At 37.1% G+C, this 24,398-nt stretch overlaps 1 protein-coding gene across 1 annotated transcript in view; it reads left to right on the top strand.

Annotated features, from left to right (window-relative positions):
• The window catches only part of MUC6 (mucin 6, oligomeric mucus/gel-forming), a 50,225-nt gene that overhangs the window by 4,354 nt on the left and 21,473 nt on the right, over window positions 1-24,398 (top strand). Inside the window, exons 2-20 of the mRNA XM_055722574.1 lie at window positions 2,779-2,841; window positions 6,078-6,318; window positions 7,918-8,044; window positions 9,181-9,268; window positions 10,413-10,522; window positions 12,387-12,594; window positions 14,905-15,027; window positions 16,049-16,169; window positions 17,080-17,218; window positions 17,380-17,484; window positions 17,850-17,922; window positions 18,202-18,339; window positions 19,211-19,372; window positions 19,937-20,031; window positions 20,667-20,799; window positions 21,695-21,944; window positions 23,077-23,129; window positions 23,235-23,344; window positions 24,116-24,267. Coding sequence (XP_055578549.1) covers window positions 2,779-2,841; window positions 6,078-6,318; window positions 7,918-8,044; window positions 9,181-9,268; window positions 10,413-10,522; window positions 12,387-12,594; window positions 14,905-15,027; window positions 16,049-16,169; window positions 17,080-17,218; window positions 17,380-17,484; window positions 17,850-17,922; window positions 18,202-18,339; window positions 19,211-19,372; window positions 19,937-20,031; window positions 20,667-20,799; window positions 21,695-21,944; window positions 23,077-23,129; window positions 23,235-23,344; window positions 24,116-24,267 — 2,491 coding nt within the window. The remainder of the gene's footprint in view (window positions 1-2,778; window positions 2,842-6,077; window positions 6,319-7,917; window positions 8,045-9,180; window positions 9,269-10,412; window positions 10,523-12,386; window positions 12,595-14,904; window positions 15,028-16,048; window positions 16,170-17,079; window positions 17,219-17,379; window positions 17,485-17,849; window positions 17,923-18,201; window positions 18,340-19,210; window positions 19,373-19,936; window positions 20,032-20,666; window positions 20,800-21,694; window positions 21,945-23,076; window positions 23,130-23,234; window positions 23,345-24,115; window positions 24,268-24,398) is intronic.

Genomic DNA, 24,398 nt, shown 5'->3' with positions numbered 1-24,398 from the left:
CAGCAAATGGCTTTGTATTTCACTAGCTATTATTTGAGCAAATTGGTAAAGTGAGTTTCATATCCTTAGTTATTTTCAGCGTAACTTTTGCACACCTTCATGTAATCCAGGATGATTATTACCTTCAATTTTTGAATCTAAATACCAGTCCTGGAGCATTCGTAATATTTTGTAAATGTTTGGCATGCTTAGACTTGTGAATTTTGAGTTTGAAAAGCTTACAGATAAGGTTTGTAAACCAAATTGTCTGTTGTCATCTAAGATACTTGTGCATAAAGTATTAGGCTTTTTGTTTTACATCAAGCTCTCTAGATGGATCTCACTTGAAGTGTTTTGGGCATATCTTACAAGTGAAATATCCTCTGAAGGCAGATGTTACACACTTTTAAATCCCATTAATGTAGTGTTTGTAGTTCGGGGTTAAACTGTAGTGATTGGAAAACATTTAAACCAACAATAACAGGTTGTTGAACAAATAGAAATACCAAAATCAAGGGGTTCAAAAAAGGCAGCAGCAACTCTAGGTGTAAAGAATGTTAGCTTGATAGCCACACAAACTGACTCTTACTACGTTGTGTGGTGTACTTACTGTGATGCGTGGGTTTTTAGGAACTTGAAAGGACAGAGGAAGAAGCATGCTATTCCGCAGATGCCTGCTGAGTTGCAGGCTAACTGTCAGGGTAGTATGAAACACTGGCAAGATTTCAAATAATTATTAGCCAGTAATGACCAATTACAGGGGACAAGGCAGCGTGAGTAGCATCTACAATGATTTTCTGATGAGTGTGTCAGCTGTGGAAGTTGAAGTGCTGGTCATGCAGTGAGTATAGCAGCTTGCAATTCAGCAGCTAATGAGATCACTTCATACTGTTTCTTTCTTGTGGAAATGTTCCTGTTTAGTTTATCAATACATTGTTATGCTGCTAACTTACTCCAACTTCAAAAATCTGTGCATTGCACTCTTGAGTTTCATTTTTTGTTTATAGAGCACCGTCCCATTGAAACAGACACTATCTAGGAAGCAGGATAGAGATAATACATCTCACTAAACTTCTGCCTTGGCATTTACACTGCAGATAGTCACCTAAGGTTTCCGCTACACCAGTGGAGAGAAAGAAATTTTTTGTGTATAATCCATTTTTTTGATGTTAGACACATATTTTGCAAATCAAATTGTACTCAGCGAATTTGTATTTACTTTCACAGCCTGTGAAAAGGGTCTTGACAAGTGGCTGAGATGAATGTCATTTAAAGCTATTAGAGCAACATTTGGGGTGGGAGCACTTCTGTCACTGAACTTACATCCTTGATTTATTTCTCTTCTGTCTAGATACTCATTGTATACAATTCCACCAGTGTGTAGTATTTTAGCTCTTAAAAGCGTAGCTATGTTTATCCAGATAACGTCTTTTTCAGTAAGTATTATTTTAGTGAAGAACTGAGGCATGGACTAATGAGGAAGTTGGAGATGTCAGATCCAAAGCTGAAACTCTTATTCTCCAAATTGCCCCCTTGTGCCTTAATCTAGCCTCACATAAAAGGCAGAACCTCCCCTGTTTACCTACCATCCTTGAGATACAACATGTTGCCTCACATTCAGCAGCACAGCATAGAATTGTCTGGGGAGTCAATTACAATTGGTGAGCTCCTTAGAGGCTTTTACTCTCTTCAGTATATAAGAAAGCAACAGAAGCCTGCAGAGCTGTAGTGTGTGTGTGTGTATATATATATATATATATAAGTAGACTTGGCCTGGTTTATATGATTAAAGAAACCTTCTGACATAACATTTTCTCTGTTGCAAAATATCCTAAACGTATAATGGGGAATTACATGTTTTCTACAGGATATTTGTTTATACTCTCTTAAGTAATACTGGACCAGACAAACTTTGAAAATGAGTAGCACATTTCTGAAGCGCCTGGAGTCCTTTTTCTTACAGCTTGCTTTGGTTGTTACCATCCAGCTATTGACTCTGTGAAAGCACACTCCACGAATGCACCACCTCTGTCCCTGCACAGCGCTCACTAAATGCCCTTTCCAACATCTTCTCTCTCTCTCATCACACTTAGGGCAGGAAGCAAGTTGCTAGGTGGAAGAACCTTTGGGTATACATGAACACACAGTGCAGTTGTGCACATGCAGTAGGGCTGGGCTTGTGACAGAAGAGGAACCATACTGTGCTCCACATTTGCTAAACGTTCCTTGGCTTCGCATAACCAGAACAGGCTTTGTGAACAGGTGTGTGGAAGGGAGCAGGTAACAGCTTTCATCGTTCTACCTTAACATGAGTAGCAAAAGCAACAACTAGGCCTGGGGATTTCCTGCTCTTCAGCTACGGATTCCATGATTCTTGTGAAGAACACATACAACATTACTTTTCCTGTATTTTCCCAGTTTTGACTGTTCCCTCCACCGCTTCTTCCCTCATGGTGGAATAAGAATTCAGAAACGTGAGGAAAGATTTATCCCACATTTTTTTAATGAGGCACATAGGATTTGAGGATGAAGTACAAGAAAGCCCATATTGCACAGGATTTATTGCAGGTTTTGGTAACGTTTTACAAGTTGCAGAAGAATTTTTTATTACAAGCTGAAGTACGTGGTTTTCCACTATAATTTCCATTCAGTTTTGTGTGGCATGACACGAGTAATCTGTGTGGACCCTGCTTTGACTTGTACCATGTTTAAAAAAAAAAAAAAAAAACAAACCAACAAATACTCTACTTCCTTGCATTCAAAGAATAACTTCTACCTGTTGTCTTTTTCCTTTCACAGCTTTTGATGGAAATTATTGGCCTCACTTTTTTCTCCAAAAACAGAAAGAATCTCTGCAAAAAAGTAAGTGCCTGACCTGGTGTTTAATGTTCATGTTGAACTGTGAGTAACATTCAGCATCAATTCTATATTGCAGAAGACACCACAAAACACATAATAAAAATAAATCCTTGTCTCAAGGAGCATATATTTTTAAAGCATTACTTTCAAAAATTCAAAAGGAAGAGTTTGCCTATAAAAAGATGGTAGAATATGTTGTCTCACTCTGGTGAGTTTTACATTAAATGGAAAGCACTTTAGTGTGCCATGCTGACATTTTGATGCCTAAGGATAGAAACTGTGAGCAGTTTAATAGCTTTCCACATGTAGAAATTTGCTGTTGAGGTCATTTGTGTGATCTTTTAGATTTCAATTCCTGCAGATCACTGCCTAATATTATCTAAGAATTTAGGAACTTGATTATTTGATGCTGCAGAATTCAGGAAATGAAATAAAGCTGATTCTCCATATAGGCTAGGTCTATGAGATTATTTTAAAGATTTCAGGTTAAAACAAATCTATGTGCAAGGGGAAGATAAGAATATGGAATAATTCTTCCTGACCTTTATAGCTAGCAGCCAGTGGGGAGTCAGGGTATAGATAGATCTCTGCTTCAACATCCTGCTGTGCCAGCCGAAGCTGTTGTTGCCACAGTCCTGTGGCAACAGTTACCCAGAAATTTTCCCTTAACACCTAAAATGGCTTGTGTGCATGCACCCAAATCTGTAAGCAGAATTAACTCCAGCCACCTACTTGCTGCAATTTTTTGCTAGTCCTGAGTCTAAGAAATACAAAATATAGTAAGATACTACTGTCTTACTTGTGTAAAAATGTCATGCCAAAGCACAAAATAATTAGCATATTCTAGCTTCAGTGCTAGAAGTATTAGCTATCAGAAGTACTGTTAGAAAGGCAGATATCATTAAAATATTAACTCATAATTAAAATGGTAGCTTTTGACAGCAGTGATTGTAGTATTTTCTGTTACAAAGAAATTTCACTTCAGTTCAAAAGGAAGCTGCACAAGTACTTGGAAGACAGAGCACAAGGAGAGTAGGCAGACAAATCCCAGTAGCCTCGCAAAATCCCCTGAACTGAAAATAATTGGAGACTGAGAGCATATCTGTGGAAGAATACATGCTTGTCCTGATGGTACTCTTCCTTTGGACAGTCTCTTAACAATCACTGCTGCAAATAAAATGCCAAGCTACATCAGTGCTTGGTCAGAGAACCAATACCACTTTTCACACATCCTTTTCTGAAGAAATAAGAGGCATTAGCTTTTCAATTTAAAATTCATTGATTAAACATTTAGTTTTCCACATCCATGACAAGAATGAATAAAAGTCATCATGCTAAGACATGCTGTTCCTCTGATAAGACAGAATACAGAAGGCTATAACCCTTCTGAAAACATACAGTTTTCACTAGATCCTTTCTAAAATAAATACGGATATCAGTCCTAGTATTTTGAACATTTTTTCTGCCAAATTATATTTATAGTTATTCTTCCTAGTAATCTGTAATCTTGTTTTACATGAAAATACTGTGCTTTCCTGTTTGCACACTGTTAAAAAGCAACTCTGTATACTCCAGAAGTTGCTGCATTTCAGTGGCTGACAATGAAATTCTTAGTCTAGTTTGGGGAAAATGCAGAGGTGTAGAACAATAAGAATGGTCTAAAATGCATATTTATTATCATGACAAGTATTTCTTTAGGCAGCAGAAGTAGAGTGTGGCTTGAACTGGGTGAATTCTCATTCAATGTAAGCATGAAAATGCTACATAAATTCATTCTAAAGGTTCAAATAGCTGAGTGCTTGTGATCAGCAAAAAAACCCCAAATTCAGTTCAGCAACTCACCTCTGTCTTCTGTCTGTTCTTACAACAAGGGGAACAGTAGGGCATGGATATACACAAATGAAAATAAAATCCCTACGTATCACTTAATAGTAACTGAACTCAAAAGTCACTATATAATCTAGTTTTAAACTTTCTTGAGTTATTGACAGTCCTATCTGTTACTTTTCTCTGTTAAGATTTAAATAAAAACAAATACAGTGAAGGCATTCCCTTATTTACAGAAAGGGGCACATATTGCACTCTGACCATTGCACAATGCCAAGCAAAAGCTGGGATTTGATGGTCAGTATCACTTAAACACAATATATTAAAGTAGCTGGAATTGGGCATGAAGAACCAATGGTAGCAGTTAGCCAATTCCTATTTTCCAGTCAGACATTCTGGACAGCACGGAGGTATGGAAGAGGAGTATTTTTTGCTGACAGGTAACAGCTCATTGAGAAACAGTATTTTCTACATGGCTTGAATAAACCCAGTATTCTGTAGTCATTTGATTGCTCTTTAAGAGTAAAAAAATGTTTTGGCTTTAAAGCAGGGAATATAAATTGCAGTTAGACTTTGCTAAACTTACCTGATACTTTGTGCTTCTAAGGTACATTCTTAGACACCTGAGCTTCATATAACTCCATAAGCGAAAATAATTAAAAAATGAAAAGTGGTGATCTGAGTCGGAAAATACATAACAAAGGACATGTTTTAACTTCAGCAGTTCTGTCAACTTCAGAGGGACTGTTCATATGCTTTAAGTAGGTATAGAAATATCTAACATTAAGCGCTGGAGTTGCATCCCTTTTTTATGATTCATTTCAACCTCCTAAAATCTGTCAAATCAGATAAAAATTGATTACTTTTTAAAAATGAAAACTGATTAAAACATTCCATGTATTTACAAGGCTGGCTGGAACTTTGTCACACAATCACAGAGCCAAAAAAGTGGGGACTTGCAAGTTAGGCTTTGAAGACTGTCTGTAGATACCTAATGATCTGACTGTGCAATGAATCATGATGCAGTAATGCCCTAGCTGGCTTCATAAATGTTGTGCCTGAGATGTTGAAGGTCTCTCTAGTAGGAAGCTGTCACAAACAGATTGAGCAGACTGAATTATAAGAAAGTAAACCTTTATGTTACCCATGAAGGAGATGGAAAGGTGTTTCCAAAGCTAGAAAGCTAAGGAGCTCTCCTCTGCTTACAGGAAATAAGAACATTGCTCTGACTCTAAATTTTGTTTCACTTCCGGACTTCAGATAAAATTTTGATGTTACAAAAAAAAAAAAAAAAAATGTAGCTAGGTTGTTGTTTACATAATTAGTCTGAGTAGAAACTTAGTAGCTTTTCCTGCTATTTATATTTGAAATAACGATCAAAATGATTTTTTCTTTCTCTTTTACTTCTATAGTTTTGAGCAAGGATTCCTGTTCTACCTGGGGTGGAGGGCATTTTTCAACCTTTGATAAGTATCAGTATGACTTCACTGGGACCTGCAACTATATCTTTGCAACTGTATGTGATGAAACCAGCCCAGACTTCAACATTCAGTTCCGCCGTGGGCTGGACAAAAAAATTGCGAGGATCATTATTGAGCTGGGACCTTCTGTTATCATTGTTGAGAAAGGCAACATTTCCATCAGGAGTGTTGGGTAAGATTCTGTGATGAATGGGAAAAAAGTGTTTAAAGAAGGCAAGCAGTTATATAGCAGTTGCACTAAAGATTAGTTTGTATCAAAAACGAATTAACAGATTACAGAAATTGGCACACTTAACTGGACTCTACTCCCATTTCTTCCCGTCAAGTATTGACACTGTCTAGGTGAGTATTTCACCTGCATTTATTTAGCTTAGAGTACCTTTGTGTAGGCAAAGGGATAAACTAACCTCAGCCCAAAACAATGCTCACATTGAAACTCCAGTCTCCTAGATACTACCGGTTTGCTTATGCTTCTCTCTACTATGAGCACAGATGAAACAGCTTATACCCTTTAGTAGATACGAGCTGAAATTCCTGTGTTTTGCTTGAGCTCATTTGATTTGAGAGTTGAGTAACTGAACCCTCTGTGCTAAAGGTAACACCTGTATAGGGTAGGAGAGAGACATTTTGAACTACACAACCAACAGAGAAATATCGGAGGGTCTTACGAAGAAGTCCTTGTGCATGAGACCACTGACTGTTCACATTTCAAGGATTACTTTGTCCAGAAAATAGCTGTTTTACTGCCGAATTACACTGATGGGAAACTGAGTCCTGCATCATTCATTCATCTAGACAAATTGCTCCTATACAAGGAAATTTCTCAAGGGAAGTTTTCAGTATTTTTATCAGGTAGGCAGCATTGAATTTTTTTCTGTGAGTACATGCAGATACGGGAAACAATTCACTCTGGATCAACTGTATCTTATTACACTTACCTGGGTACAATAACAATCATGCCAAAAACACAACTTGCAGCTATACGTTAATTTAGCAAACTGTATTTAGAAAAACTTCCTTTAAAAATTTATGTTCCAGGAAAATTATATAAATCCATGATCCTAACCCAATGAGCTGCATTTTAAGTTTTTGTCTTCCATTCAGTAGACTCAAATTCCATGACTGACCTGGTCTATTGTTGACATAGCCCTGCTTCAGGTGGAAGGCTGGCCTGGGCAACATCAGAAAGTCCCTTTCAACCAGCTTTTCTATGGTTATGTCACATACTGAGTATTTAGCAAAATATATTTGTTCTTTAACGTTGTTAGTTTGTAGCATTAGAAGTCGGCTGCAAGGATGAACACCTAATTCTGGCACAACATTCCCCTTACAAGTTTCTGTTACTTTGTCAGTTTTCAGTCATAGCAGTAATTCCTGTATTAACAGGCTGTAGTCCGTAGAAGCTTTTCAGGGTAATCAACAACAGTTCTACCACACAAACTGTATTTTACAAGTTCTTGAAACATATAACTATACCCTAATAAAACCAAACCAAGTGAAGATGCATTTTCATCTGCACCTGTGCAGACATTTTCAGTAGTATAATCACTATGCAACCATGTCCTGGTGATTCTTCTAAGAATCTGCTGACATTCATTTTCAACAGAAATTTTACTGTATCTTGAACTGTTAACAGTTACAAAGGAAAAAAATTCTATTTCATGTTGCTGCAAGTACTGAGGTTGTATGTGTATTATATCCCCCAAAAGGTAACCAAGACCTGCATAATATTGGTATGAGAAGGTCAGTTTCTCTTCTCACCTTCTTACAGTGTCATTAAGTTGCCTTACACCAGCAATGGGATTCAAATTGCACCTTATGGCTGCAACATCCGTCTGGTGGCCAAGCTGATGGAGATGGAGCTAGTTGTCATGTGGAACAATGATGACTATCTTATGGTTAGTAAAATGTTCTCATAAAGCAGAAGAGACTATTATCACTGACTTATTGAATTTACAAGCTCTCTTTAGACTTAGTGGGTAGGTTTTGTATTTCTTTACTATTGGATATTTATTCTTTTCCTGCTTCATCCCTTATTCTTGAAGTAAACAAACTTTGTTTTTTATCCCTGCATGTTCCTTTCACTTCCAGCATTGGTAGTTAGCTAAAGCCACCAATGTTGACATTTATGGATGCTTTCACAGATTTTAAACTTCCCTCAGGCTTTTCCAGCAGCTACAATGTTTTGCTAAAGGGATGTTGTAGTTGTGTAGGATTTAGTAGTGTGTGCCATAGTTTTGTCATTTTCACTGTGCTTTCCCTGGACATCTTTCAGTTTCAAACATACAGTGCTCCTACCAGCTCCTCTGTTTCTTCCTTTTTCTGATACTTTTCATGTTTTCCCTCCAAAATCTCTGACATATTTTAGAGAAGGAGATTACATTTTCTCATCATGATCTGTATATTAATGCCACAAAAGACACTGATTTCTAAATTGGTAAGTTTGCTAAAATAGGGGAAATTGTTATGCAATAAATTATCTGGGAGATTTACGAGCATTACTATCAGAGATATAACAGGAAATACTACTATGACGGGTACACACTGTGCCTCTGATCTAAGGTTTTAATAATAATTCATTGATTTTAGCCAGTAGTAATATTATCACTTTACTCTGCAGAGCAATAGATAATTGAATAACCTTCTGAAAAAAGCCAGATTTTCTTCCTGTAACTTTCAGTTTCTTAAGAGAACAAACCTGAAGTTCATGCTCTGTCAACAAAGATGTGATCAAGGAAACAGCATAATTTCCTTTTCTATTTTTTCTGGCTACTCAGAATATTATCCCCCCTCAATTCTTTGCAAAGTCTTAGAATCTTATTCTTTTATTAAATCAAAAAATCGCTACAATCACTATCGCCTCCTTGGCAAAAGAAGTGACTGCTTTCAAAACTTTTCCTCCAGTCAAGTCACTTAAATTAATGAGAAGGGTTTCCTTTAATTGGATCCTTGAACTGAATTTGTTTGGGAAAGGTAATGCTATATAGATAATTTTACTTAGGGTGATCCTTTTAAATGTTTTGTTTTATTTTAGGTTTTGACTGAGAAAAAGTATATGGGGAAAACCTGTGGCATGTGTGGAAATTATGATGGTTATGAATTGAATGAATTTGTGAGTGAAGGTAAGATCTATGGACAAGTCAGATGGAAGGAGAACTAGTTAAACTGAGTCAAGGTGGAAATTTCATACTGTACTAACGTTACTCTGACTGCTCACTCCGTTTCAGAATTAAGCACTCCCACAGGTCACCAACATGGTTATTTTATCACTATGCTACACACTATTATTTGCTATGATGACAATATTGTGGGTTCTTCAGACAAGTGATAAGGACTCTCCTATATTTTAGAAACAGGTGGTAAGGATCACACTGTCACCCAACTTTCAGAACAGTCTAGGTTCGTAGCAAGGCACAGTTAGGGAAATGATTGCATTAAGCAGAAGCAAGAATGAGGCTATAATAAAAAGAATATAGTGGACAAAAACATTAACAAGTAGTGTGTCTGAATAGGGGTGGATCTTTAGAACAAAATAGTTGGTGCTGAGGACCTGACATCTGCACTATATATGGTTTGGGGTGTTCAGAGTCACTCTAATCTGGTCTGTTGAACTAATGCCCATTAACAGTTGGAGCTCATTACACATGCTCTTGGAGCACATCTTCTGGCTTGGTTTCATCTTGAAAGAACTTTGTATACCAAGATCACTCCACAAAGGAAATAAAATTGTACAGAGTGGAGATGGTTGGAAGATGTGATTTAAAAGCACGCTTCTAATCTAACCTACAGTGCTAGTGTGGAGACATAAAATTGCACAGTACACTAATCGCAGATGAACACAGCCAGATGCAGTTTTCTATACACATCACAGAAGAGACTTGTAAAAATAATACCATATATTTTGAGTTGTGATGATGAGTGTAACCCCACACGTAGGGGAAAATGTAAGAATGGGGGGTGAGGAGAAGAGGCACAGATTAGCTGGCAAAAGATAACACAGCTGGGAGCAAAACAGTAGCAGCTGGTCTCATGTAAGATAGTAGATGTGGTAGATAAGGAAATAGCTCAGAAAAATGATCAAGGTGATAAAAGTATGCTTTACTGAATAGAATCCAGTTAAAGGGAAAAAGAGGTAGCTGTTATCTGAAAGATTAAATAGTAGGGCCTTTCACAGTCAGAGTAGAATCTGAGTTTTGCTACATCACGGCAACAAGTAAAAAAAATCCATGTGGACTTATTTGTGACAAATAACCCTTCAATTTACAGGTAAAATCCTGGATACATATAAATTTGCTGCATTACAAAAAATGGATGATCCATCAGAGATCTGCCTGTCTGAGGAGATACCAATTTCCACGATTCCTCACAAAAAATACGTAAGGAAGATCTTGTTTTTTTCTGCAGCATGACTCCTAATAGAGGTGGAAAGATAGAAACCAACACAGAAGAGGCTGTGGTTTTATAAAACTGGCTTCTGTGAAAATGCATAAAGTAAAAATTTGTATAGCATGACATGGGAAAGAAGAAGAGTTCTTTGCATTAAGAATACATTTTTAAAAAGGCCCATGGTCATTTTTGAGGCTGCATTTATATTGCTCATATAAACCTACCAGCATTTAGCTCACAGCTTTCCTGAAATTCTGTCCAGGTCATCATGGAAATGAGTGAAGCTTTAAAGAACTTTTTATTGATCAGCTAGGGACCTGGCATTGTAAGCTGTACAGGCTTGAAGACATTTTGGTGATACTTAAAACAATTGCCAGATTGCTTGAAGACATTTCAGTGATACTTGAAACATATTCAGATTATGAACAACATTCATAACAGGGCCAATCAACTGCTATCAATTCCAGTCCTAGATGAAAAGAAAATCAGCGTACCTGAAACAGGATGCATCCATGGTTGAAAGACAAAGCTTGGTAGCAGCAAAGAACAAAAGGGCTTCTATTTCTTAGATTTTGCAGATACAGGAACCAAATCCTAATTAAGATGATCCTGTTAAGTGTACCAGAGAAACTCAGATTTTGCATTCCCACAGAGATTTTACAGAATCACAGAATGGTTTGGCTTGGAAGGGATCTCTTTACATCATCCAGTCCAACTCCTCTGCTCAAGCAAGGTCAGCGCAACTTGTCCAGACCAATGTCCTAGTAGGTTTTGAGTATCTTCTGGGAAGATCTTCCAGGCTAAGGAGCTGGAAACTCCATAGTTTCTCTCGGCAGCCTGTTCTTTTTTCTACCTAGGAGGTCATAAAGTCACCATATACCTAATGGCAAGTATTCATTGCTGTACTCTAAAAAGCATTTCACTTCACGTAGAATGATCATGCTCTTTGGTTCCATTTGTACTTCCTCACAAGAACATGATCTTACTTTGTAATTCTCATGTAGTTAATTGTATACAGTATATAGGTTACAGAATGCTTTAAAAGTTTTCTCTTGAAATAGATTTTTCTTTACTTGTTTCATCTTATTTTTCTAGCAACCCAGGAATCTTAGTTTGAACATAGAAACGATTCCTCTTGCTAAAAAGTTTAGCTTTCATGCTAGAGGAAGAGGCAGCTAGAATCCTTCTGAGATTCTCCTTTTTCCCAGAACAGAAAACCAGAGAAACATTAGTTTTATAGCATCCCTTTAACACGAAGAGCAGGAATAAAGAATAGGAGGTTTTGTGGGCCCTCTGAGGAAGATACTTTCAGAAGAAAAGGGTTGTAAATATTACTTGTATTCACACTGAAAAATTACTTTGATCTGGTGGAGAACTTCTGTTGGCTGGGAGTTTTAACCTTTTTAGGTTGTTTCTCTTTGAGACCTACACTGCAGTAGGCACCATAGGCAATACGAATGCATCAACTGTTTGCTCAGAGGGGAACAAAGTGTTACCTTCATATTGGGGATGTTTGTCCTGGGACTGAATCTCCATGAGAAAATATATTCCCTGCCTGTAATGTTCTCGGCCATTTTTAGGGGGATTGATGGTACTGAAAGAATTACTTAATTGTCAGCTTAATGAGGAGCGGAACTAATTCAACATATCCAGATCCTTCTGTTTACAATGGACTTATATTCCCTTCTATTTGTGAATTTCTTATGCATTTTGACTTAAATACATATTACTAAATTGTAGGGGGAAAAAGGCAAACAAACCAACAAGAAAATGATAACTAGTAGTGAAATTCTATTGTGGTTTTCACATGAGGGAAACACTACTAGGAACAGTTTTCTTTCTTTTTTTATTTAGGTTATGATCTGCTCTCAGCTACTTAACTCGGTGTCACCAACCTGCAGTGTGCCGAAGGATGGGTTTGTCATTCGTTGCCAGCTTGATATGCAGGACTGTAGTGAGCCAGGACAAAACAATTGCACTTGCTCTACACTGTCAGAGTATTCAAGGCAATGTGCTATGTCCCATCAAATGGTGTTCAACTGGAGAACGGAAAACCTCTGTTGTAAGTTCAAAGGTTTTATTTATAGCAGATTGTACTTAAACCTTGCTGTATCTTACACAGAGGGAGAATGATGATTAACTGGAATTCAAATCAACTGATAGAAAAGTCTCCAGTGTCTTGAATCAGACAATTTATTTTCTTAAGAGAACAATAGTGGTCTTTGGTAAAGCATTAGGGAGAGTATAGACATCTCAAAGGAGAAGGAGGAGGCATGAAGTGTAGCTCCTGCATCTTGATCAGTGACCATAGAAGAGAGAAACATCCACCAAGTGAAAACTGTTGAATTTCTCCGACTTCCAACAGGAGGCTGCTCTCTCTTAGTAAAGCTTTTTCATTATTGTACTTAACAAATTACCCAGTGAAGAGAGAGAACTTTTAAATGGCCTCTGAAGTCTTTGAAGCTTTTTGCCAACAAGTGCCATAGCCCCTTTTAGTCACAGGAGGTTTTCAGTAGTCCATTTTCAGATGCTCAACCCCCTTAAATACAACTAGGGATTGGAAGTAAATAGGAAGCAAGCCTTCCATTTCTCTCCAAGTCATACATGGTTAGGCACACTTTTTCTCAAATGCCTGCCTGTTATCAAAGTTCTGGTTTGCTTTTTGTAGTCTTTTTGAATCCACCTGAAACTTCGACCTGTAGTCAGTGTTATGTAGCAGGATTATAAAAGAACGTGCTGATAGTAAAAAAAAAAAAAGTCAAAAGTAACTTAAATTGATGTTGTTATTTCTAAACCAACTCACACACTAAATTATCAGAGATGCAGTTCATGTCAAAAAAGAGGAGCTTTCAAAATGACTTTGCTTCATATGGTAATGTCTTTCAGAAGCATATAATTTAATCATGTTTTTATTTATCCTTTATATGAATATATGGTCATGGGTAGCAAATTCATAATATAAATTGCTTTGACAGGAATATATTTCTCCTTATCCTTTGATTCTTATTCTGTTACAAAAATCTGTAATAGGGCTACCATTTAGATTTTAGCATAAGAATAGTGAAATCCTAGTTGAATTATATTCCTGAAATCATTGTTTAACTTGGCATAGTCTCATCATCTCGCCATTGTTACTTACAAGGCTTTGCATGACTTTTCCCGCCCTGCATATCCGGTGCGATATTCTTCTGCTCTCTTGATCTTCACATACTGGTGCCACTCTTCATTTTTTGTTTTGTATTTAACATTGAGTTTTCTTTCATTCTTTTCTCATACTTACTGAAAACCTTTCCTACTAAACTCCATTATTATTTGTGACACTTTAAAATTGTGCTTCTTTCTAAAATAATTTTCCCCTTCCTCTTCTCCAAGGTTATCCATCTTACATAAATTGGTAGCCCATTTTCTTCTTTGGTTGGTCTGCAATTTGTTTTAATCCTTCAAAATTATAAACTCCTTGTGCATTTTATAGATTCAGATAAATACTAGTAAGGCACTGTGTGCTTTCACAGAACTGTATAATAACTCTTACTAATCACAGTAAAATAACAGCCTTGTTTTCTCCAAATCATAGCAGTTTTCATGTTGCCAGTAGGCCTTTATTAGGAGTGGTAGTAAAGTGATAAAAGCTTAAAAAAAAAGAGGGGGGTGGGAGTGGAAACCCTTGTTTCCCCAAAAACCAAAGCTGAGAATCTAAGAAATTACAAATAAATGCCAAATATACAAAGGTAATGAACTTTTATAGTCTTTATTGTTTCTTTCTTTTGGATGTGGCTTTGAGCAACCTGGTCTAGTGGAAGGTGTCCCTGCCCATGGCAGGAGGGTTGGAACTAGATGATCTGTAAGGTCCTTTCCAACCCAAACCATTCTATGATTTGTCATCTCTAACTATCTCTGTTTCCCTATCTGACTTACTTTTAGTCTTTCAGATAAGGAAGAATCTCTGCTGGAATTTGTCACACAATAAAACATGTTCTGAGTTCCATATATTAGAATTGCTAGGTAGCTGCATTCTGAAAAGCAGATAATGTCTGAGAAGCAGGAACTATACAGAAGATCAACAGCTATATTCTTTAAATCCTTCAAGTGCTACGCAAAATCTGATTTGTGGTATTGTATTAGGCTGCAGTATAGCCTGTTCGCCATTCTTCAGGCTTCTGGAAGGAGTTTCTAATAAATAAGGCATTAAAAAATAATAAAAACTAGAGTGAATATGATGGTAATGATGAGTAGTCAGAATAATGAATTGAGTGTTGAGGGAGGATAAGAGAATGTTAGTGCCAGAAATCACAAGGTCTTCTCCATCCTGTGTGGTAAATGTTAAGATTTTTGAAGTGTGAACAGAATCTCTCACTTTCACTGTTTGTTGCAGCCGTAGGAAAATGTTCTGCTAACCAAATCTATGAGGAATGTGGTTCTCCATGTATTAAAACCTGTTCCAACCCAGAGTACAGCTGCTCCAGTCACTGTACCTATGGCTGCTTTTGTCCAGAAGGTATCGTTTTTGTATTCATCATATGCTAAATGGCCCATAGAAACATTTTTGGCATATATCCAGTCAAGTGGCATGGACTTCTTAACAATGAACTACCAGTGCATTTCAGGGCCTTGTACTGCAAGAACTGCCATTTCTTGGATAACATAATATAACTGGAGTCCTAAATAGTCATGGTCCTTAAAGATCCTTGATCACTCTTTGCAAGAAGAGAACTGTGAAAGCATTTTCCTCACAAGACTGTGATATGTTGAACTTGATCTTAAAGGTCTTTTCCAACCTAAATGATTCTGTGTTTCTATGCAATGGGGTATTTTATATGCGGCCTGCTTGAAGTTCTATACTATAATATAAGTTGAGTAAACTTCATGAATTTCCTATCCCAAACAGGTATCTAGCCTTTCAGGACACAGCAAGATGTAGTTTTCTAATAATAGTAATTACAGAGAATTTATGCGATGTTATGAGCATTTTGTAAAATCCCTTTTAGTTCAAGATTAACTTCCTACAAAAATTGTAATTATTACTATCATTTGCATCATGTCTGTTTTTTCAGAACTGAAATATCCTCCAGGGTTACTGTGATGTGGGTATTTACATCAGCATCATCACCATTTTACAGTAGTCAAAAGTAATGTGTTCTGAGCTACATATTTAAAACTAGACAGTATTCTAGGACATAGAATATGTCCATTCTTCAAAATTCCCAACTTAATTAGTGTCCTAGAAAAAAAAATGAAAAAATAACATTCAAACTTGTTATTTCAAATTGTGTTCAAATTTCAAATGAAGGCAGCTGTCTGCACTTTCATATAACAAAGTAGCCAAACATTGTTATCACTTGTAGAGTCCATTTTTTTAATTAAGAGAAAATGTCCTCCACATTATGTTGCTAAGTATGGGCACTGGCTGTGCAAGAATAGCATTCTCAAGCTAATTTTGGAAGGCATTCAAGCTACAATAACTTTAGTGCTAAGTAAAGACATGGAAAATAATTTATTTTGTTTGTCGTCTTTGGCAGGAACTGTTCTTGATGACATCTCAAAGAATCGAACGTGTGTTCACATTAAGCAGTGTCCATGTACACTGAATGGGAAAACATATGCTCCTGGTGAGGCAATGAAAGCTGCATGTAGGACCTGGTGAGTAGCAATGGGTACTTTCGTGAGAGGATGGAGAGTATCCTCACCAAGTGACTGGGAAATTTAGTCTAACTTTTCAGAGGGTAGCTGCAGATGTGTCATATCATCTCTGAGGCCACCTTCTTTGAGTACAGCAAATCATTCATTTATAATTGAAGATGTACATGTCTCATTTCCTGATTAATCTGTACAAATATAAATGCTCCTTCAGGCCACACAAAACTTTGTGGTTTTATTTCCTCTGTAAAAGCAGAGGTAAAATTAGTTCAAAACAGATATCTAGTATTTACAGTTTCTTTCTGGCCATCTCAGCATTACTCATCATTAAATCAGTACTGAAAACTAAATTTCTGTTTGGAAACAGAAAATGATGACTTCAGGCAATATTTTTTAAAATTGGAAATTTTTTCAAAAAAAAGGGGGAATTATGTATTTGTGTGTTACATGTCTTGCTATTCTAATAAAGAAAATAAAGGATAAATAATAGAATTTGATCCTCAGAACTGTAACAATGAATGCACTTTTCATGATTAATCTGTTCAGGAGCGTTTACTGACAAATCTTCAGCAGCCTTGAATTAAGATGAACAACTTCAACTGATATACACAGACAAAGAAAATCAAAGCATAGAAAGTATAAGGGGGAAAGTGATACAAATTACATCTTCCTTTACTAGGAAGTAGCTGATTCCAAAAAAGTAGCTGAGTCTAAAAGACTGTAAAGAAAAGAAATATCAAAGCAGTGGAAAATAAAATTCAGAATGTGTATGTATATTACACTGTGTTCACTAAGCAGTTTTGCATGTTGACCAGCTACAGCAAAACCCCCAGGCAGGAGGATCAAGTTGTTTGCTGATCTATAGTGCCTTAGTATGAGAATAACCTTACACAGTATTTCTTGTTTTCCTCAGTAAATGTACAATGGGTCAATGGAACTGCAAAGACTTGCCCTGCCCTGGAAGGTGTTCACTGGAAGGAGGGTCCTTTGTTACCACGTTTGATTCTAGATCATACAGGTTTCATGGGGTTTGCACTTACGTTCTTATGAAGGTAATTTCCTGCAGTTTAAAAACACCCAATATCAAATCGATATATTTCAGTCTGTCCTTGGTTTCCTATTGGAACACAAGCTGAGGTATTCCTATGCTCTGTTTACTCTACAAATCATCGTTAATTTGTCACAGACTTCCCTTTTTGCTGTTTTCCTCCAGAGTTCCAGCCTGCCACACAATGGAACCCTAATGGCTGTATATGAAAAGTCCGGTTATTCTTATTCTGAGACATCACTTAGTGCTATAATTTACCTCTCTGCAAAGGCAAGTATTCCCTCCACAGGTTCTATCCAGCATTTCAGTAACCAGTTTAGCAAGTAAATACTTAAAGTCATTGCTACTAGCCTGAACTGAAAAATTATGGGGGATAGATACTAAAGGTATGTTCCAGTTCATGCATACACTGTAAAGATCTCAGTTGCCACATCAACTCGGGAAGTTAAAGTATTTTCAAAGTGAAAACTGAAAGCAGTGTGGAATAACATGTGAGAAAAAGATTGAATCAATGTTTTCCTGTTATATAGGTCATTAACAATATAGTTCCTGAATACTGTATACTGAATAAATATAGTTCCTGAATACTGAATACTGTATAAATACCGACAGTACAGATATGTCTTTTCTTACAGGACAAAATCGTGATTTCTCAGAATGAACTCCTTACTGATGATGATGAACTTAAGCGGCTACCTTACAGATCAGGTAAAGAAAAGGGAACATGCGTAAAATCCAAATGACATTAAATGTCTGCTTTACACAACCCAGCATCTTTTCTCTTGCAACTGGCAATAGCAGAGGTTTTATAGGAAGGTTAAAATCTTTCCCATTGCATCTGTCCCTCTGTGGAGAGTTGTGTGTGGAAAGAGAAGACTTGTAGACAGAATACTGGAACACTTATATCTGCATTGAAATCATGACTTTGCAATATCCTATGTCTCAAAATCTCAAAATCTCTGTTTCTAAATTTCTGTGTTCTTTCAGGAGACATCACTATTTTCAGACAGTCCTCAATGTACATTCAAATGTATACAACCTTCGGGCTGGAACTTTTAGTTCAAACATCACCTGTGTTCCAGACCTATGTGAAAGTGGGATCACAATTCAAAGGCAGAACCCTAGGTAAGAAACCTAGTGACCATACGAAGGAGAAAATGTATGGAGTGTAATTTTGAAAGCTTAGTACTCATCCTTTAAGGAATAAACTTCCTTCTTTGGATTCAAGGGGAAAAAAAACCCAAGAAAAATGCCTGCATTGGGAAATTGATGTGCTAAGAATTTGGGGGTTTGCTAATAATTTTAAAATGACTCAAAGAAAATAGATGGGTGACATTTTTCATGTGTAATACAATACTGTTCTTCACATGTTTTGTGTGTGCCTTTTTCAGTATGTGCTTTACTACACAATGAAGGGGCAATAAATTAGCCTGTGTGGTCTCTGCATCTTGGACGTAGTTCTTTGAATGCAGTGCACAATCACTGTAAATGCAACGAGCCTAAGAATCTAAAGGCTTCTCAGCTGATAAGCACCAGATGGAGATGTTTATGTTGATTGCAAAGCAAAGTTAGCCACAAAGGCATATCCTACATTCTAATTATCTATGGGGAATTACAGAGAGGTTTTAGCTTTTAAAAAAATGTAAATGTCATTATAGACTTTATATACATAAAAAAACATGTAACTGCAAAAGAATTTCATGGCCTTTCTGTTACATGATTTCAAACCACTGAAAAAGTCTTTTTTTCTAAAAACAAGACAAAAACTTCTGTATGCATTTTTCATTGAATAGAAGTGGACAGTTGTAACTTGAGAAGGTGAAGGCTCAGTGACCGAATGTGCACATGATCAAGATTCTCTGGGTGTCTGACCTATAGTTTTCATTGACACCATGTGGAATGTTAGAATCAATTTTCTCACTGTTACAGAATGAAACATAGACCATGGGATACACAATCTTTAATTTTCAGCCATCCCTTGCATTTCTGATGTTAGGTTTGTGTGGCAATTATAATGGAGACACTACAGATGACTTCATGACTAGCATGGATATCACTGAAGGAACAGCCTCCCTGTTTGTCGATTCCTGGAGGGCAGGAAATTGCCATCCCGCTTTAGAGAGAGACACTGACCCTTGCGCTTTGAGTCAACTGAACAGTAAGTAGATGATCCTGGTGTAACTGATCTCTCCAGCTAGTTTTGTCTGACACTTCCATAAGTGGGATTGAAAGAGTTTGAGAGAAGCAGAGACTGAAAGGATTGAAGATCACAAATTCTGTCACCAACAAGGCATTTCTGATTTCTAGAATACAAATCTAGTAAAAGCTTATCAGATCCCATTCTAGAGATCTGGGATTGAGATGATGAATGACAGGGTTTTGGTGGTATTTCCAGTGAAATTGCAATATTCATGAATGTCTTAAACTTGCCCAGCAGCTCAATAGTGCTGTGACTGATATCCAGGCTTTGCCTTCTTAAGCCTCTATTGCTAGTGGTCTTTAAAAAAAAAAAAAAAAAAAAAAAAAAAAAGCCTTACTGAGCTGTTTGAACAAAAGTATAGTCTGAAGCTAACAAGCTAAGACATTGTCCTTTTGCTCAATTCATCACTGCAAAAAGCTCACCTAGAGTAATTTTGTCCAGGTTTTTTTTAATTTCTTTTCCATTTTTTCATTTCTTTTTCCTAATTTTCTCTGTTTAATGTCCATGATTTACTTTCATTAGAAATATCTGCTGAGACTCATTGCTCCATTCTTACCAAGAAGGGTACAGTGTTCGAGAAATGCCATGCTGTGGTGAACCCAATTCCTTTCTACAAGGTAGGAAATTATGGTAGATGCTGTACAGAGGGAGTCCAAATATGGACCAGAATGTACTTGTATACAGGATCCCACTCATTCGAATCAGCAGTGCATAGAAACTAAGGAACAAGTGTGGTTTTGTAAATTGTGTCTGCACCACAGTACAAGTCTGATTGTTCATAGGCACAGTCCCATCCCTATGAATCAGAAGTTATTTTTGCTCATGCTGCAGTTCTCCATGTCAACAACTTCCTATGCAAAGGATTGATTTTCCCATGTGCATAATTGAGCTCATCATATTTGCCAGTCTCCACAGAACATTTTGAAATTTAAAAGTGAAAGCAGTGAATAAACAAACACAATTTTAAGTACTAAGTATATTTTATTCGTCAATCAGGCATTTAATCTGATTTTTTTCATCAGTTTTAGTTATGCAATAATATATGTTTTGTATGATTTACCCCTACAATTCAGCATACAGTCGTAGAATCGTATAATCGTGTAGGTTGGAAAAGACCTTTAAGATCATTGAGTCCAACTGCAAACGTAACACTGCCAAGTCCACCACTACAGCTTTTAAATATTTCCAGGGGTTAGCACCTCCAGATGTCTGCTTCCCAGTAACAGTACACTCTCCATGTATTGGGTTTCAGAGATGTGTTTACCAAGCCTGTAATTACGAAGAGACCTTTCCTTATATTTGTTCTGCTCTGGGATCATATGCACGAACATGCAGTTCAATGGGTTTAATCCTTGAGAACTGGAGAAACAGTATGGACAACTGTAGTAAGTAATTAAACCAACTTAATAGTCTTAATAGTCTGCCGTCAGATGAATGCATGCATATGGGTCTGTCTGTTTCCATTTAGAATATCCCCATGTTTGATTCACCCATGACAACGCTGAATAAAAGCAAGAACATATTTTAAAACTACTTGTCAGTCATTAGAAAATAAGTACATATTTCTATCAGGGAGGCCAACCAGCAGGTATAAAAGCCATATTCCCAGGAGCTGCTGACTTCACAGATGTGTCATAACACAACAAAAAATGTAAATGGTAAAGCAATATCCTAAGCATTGTCCAAATAATCTTAAGAGTAATGCGGGAATTAGGGAAAAAAGAGGAAAGCAGAAAGAGAAATTTTGAATATTCATCTAGTCTGTTTCAGAAAAGGATAGTTATTTTAAGACTACGTGGGAAAGATTACTCATAAGCTTTAAGGTGAGCATGTGGATGCTTCCAGAACTTGATAATTAAGTGATGGAATAGATAGATAAAGCTATACTGTACCATAACATGAGAAATGGGAAAAACTCTGGCTGCAGATGTGATTTTGCTATTATGCAACTTAGGCATAGGTGCAAGTTCACAGTTACTCAAAAATACATTGGTATTTCTGCAAAGATTCTCTTTGCATCATTTTATTCCAAGATACACAAAGACGCAATAAGATATTTTAACTTCATAAAACTTCCAAACAGCTCCATGGTTGGTGCTAAGCCCTGCTCTGCAGTATTTCGTGCTAGAGCTCCACATCCACAGGAAAAGAAGCAATGGGAAGCATTAGGTATTGAAGCTATTGACACAATATATGCAGCACATTATGAACACAGTTATCTTTTACCAGGAAGAGGATAAGTAAACCACGTTTAACATACCCTCTTGTCTTGTTTTATAGCCATTACTTGTACTGGCAATCAAACATTCAGCTACAACACTCAGGCGTGTGACAGGACATGCTTGTCACTCTCCAACCGAGCCCTGGAATGTCATCCAGCTGACATCCCTATCGAAGGCTGCCATTGTCCTAAAGGAACATACCTGAACCACAAGAACGAGTGTGTTCGTAGATCTTATTGTCCCTGCTATTTAGAAGACAGAAAGTACATTTTGCCTGACCAGTCAACAATAACTGGTGGGATTACCTGGTAAGTGTTTCAAGTTTAAAGATTAACAAACTGAAAATGGAGGCGAGGGGTCTTCATGTTTCTGTTGAGGCTTAACAGCAGTAAGCAGCTAAGCACCACACAGCTGCTTGCCTACTCCACTTCAGGCAGATGCAGAAGAGAATCAGAAGGGTAAAAGCAGGAAAATGTGTGGGTTGAGATCGAGACAGTTTAATAACTTTCTTATTAAAAAGCAAAAATAAGCTTATTTAATAAGCAAAGTGGCATGTGCAGTCAAAGCTAAATAAGGAATTAATTCACTACTTCCCAGCAGCAGGCAGATGTTTAGACAGTTCCAGGAAGCATGAATTTGTCATGCATAATGGTTACTTGGGAAGACAAGCATCATAACTCCAAACATCCCTCCTTCCTCCTTCTTTGCCTGAGGTTTTGTTGCTGAGCATGATGTTGTGTAGTATGGAATATCTCTTTAGTCAGTTCAGGTCAGCTGTCATGGCTGTGTCCCCTCCCAGCTCCCAGTTTACTCGCTGGCAGAGCACCGTGAGAAGCAGAGAAGGCCTTGACACTGTTCAGCAATAGCTAAAACAACATGATATTATCAACACTGTTTTGGTCACAAATCCAAAGCATAACACCATCAAGCTGCTACGAAGAAAATTAACTCCATTCCAGCCAAAACAAGTACGGTCTCCTTTACTTCTAATAGCAAGGTTTATTTTTTTATTTTTTAAGACATCTTTTTGCCCTTTCCTAAAACACAAAAATTTTTAAATGAACAAAAAGCATTTCACTTACCTTAAGCTTGGAAATGTTAAGGAAAATATTAGAAAATAATAGATAAGATTGATTATTCCTAGTAGGAGATTTTGTCAACAGCGTCTGGACCTGTTTGAGAAACCTCAAAAATGACTAGATAGGCCATCATAGTAGTGAATGGCCTACTATTCACTTTCAGAATGGATGTAGTGTATACACTACAAAAAGCAGAAAGACAAATTGACTCATGCTTCACTATGAAGCATGGGGAGGAGCTAGTAACATAAATGAAATCTTTCCAACGCTGAGAAACATGAAGCCATTTTACAAAAAAATATTTTTTTTTCTTGTGAGAGAACTGCATTGAAATTCCTTTGTTTTGTTTTTCCCCCCCTAGCTACTGTGTTAATGGGAAGCTAAGTTGCACAGGCAAACCTCAAAATCCTGCAGGTATGGGCCTTACATGGTTTACTGAGAAACATATTCTTTCCCCCGATGTTGTAAAAATGCTACTTCACAGTCTCTCCAATGTTTATTTCTCTTCCTTTTTCCTAGAAAGCTGCAAAGCTCCTAAGAAATATATATCGTGTTCTGACAGCTTAGAAAACAAGTATGGAGCGGCATGTGCCCCTACCTGTCAGATGCTGGCTACTGGAATCGAATGTGTGAGTTTCACAGCTCAGGGATATTTATCCTCTTGAGAGAAAGAATGTTGTGGTTGTTACTTAGAACTTTACTACATTGCTTCTAGTGAAATGAAGGGAGATACTTCTTCTAACATGTTATGGTTAAACATTAGACTTCTTTCCACAGACTGTGGACACAAAAAATGTGCATAAATTCAAGAAGTGATTAAGGAATTATATTGTATGAATTAATTAATTAATCTATATTAAATATATAGAATAAAAATCCATTAAGGATTCTTAATTGCATGGCTATCACTTCTGGCTCATGTACTCCATAAACTGCATGTCACTGGAAACTGGTAGAACATGTGGCTTACGCTTCATGTTCTGTTCTTTCCCAACTCTCTGCTGCTGATGGTCACAGGATGCAGGAGACCTAGGCTAGGTGGACCTCTGGTCTGTCCTTATAGGGCTTTCTTATGCCTTTGTATTAAGGAAACAGACTAATTGGAAGAATTTTAATAAGCTTCCTTGACATAAAGAAACTTCTGTTGTACTTTGAAAGACTGGTAGCAATGAAAAATAGATTTTTCAGTCTTCAAGTCCGTTCAGTATCTCATGCAACAGGTATATCTTACAACTTCAGTGAAACTAGTTCAATTGACTAGTATATCAGTATAAGGAAAATCATAGAACTGATATCAAGTCAAAACTAGAACTTAGCACGGGTTCACTCTTGACACCATTCATGTACAAGAAAAAATGCATCTCACATTTCTTTTCATTTTGCAATCGGCTCCTTACCAGATACCCACTAAATGTGAGTCGGGCTGTGTCTGTGCTGATGGGCTATATGAAAATCTTGATGGCAGGTGTGTTCCAGCTGAGGAGTGTCCATGTGAATATGGTGGTCTTGCTTATGCAAAAGGTGAACAGATCCAAACTGAATGTGAGATCTGGTAAGAATCATACAGTTTTCCATTGTGGAACCTCTGTTTTGCCAACCTGTACAATTGCATAACAAAAGCATTTAGTTGACAGGAGAGTAGGAAATGGCAACAGCTGAATGGAAGGAATTCAGTGATAAAGC

The sequence above is a fragment of the Falco cherrug genome, chromosome 10 (assembly GCF_023634085.1).
Source record: "Falco cherrug isolate bFalChe1 chromosome 10, bFalChe1.pri, whole genome shotgun sequence".
Classification (NCBI taxonomy): Eukaryota; Metazoa; Chordata; class Aves; order Falconiformes; family Falconidae; genus Falco; species Falco cherrug.
Note: the sequence above shows the minus strand (reverse complement) of the source record. Positions and strands in the feature narration are given on the sequence as shown.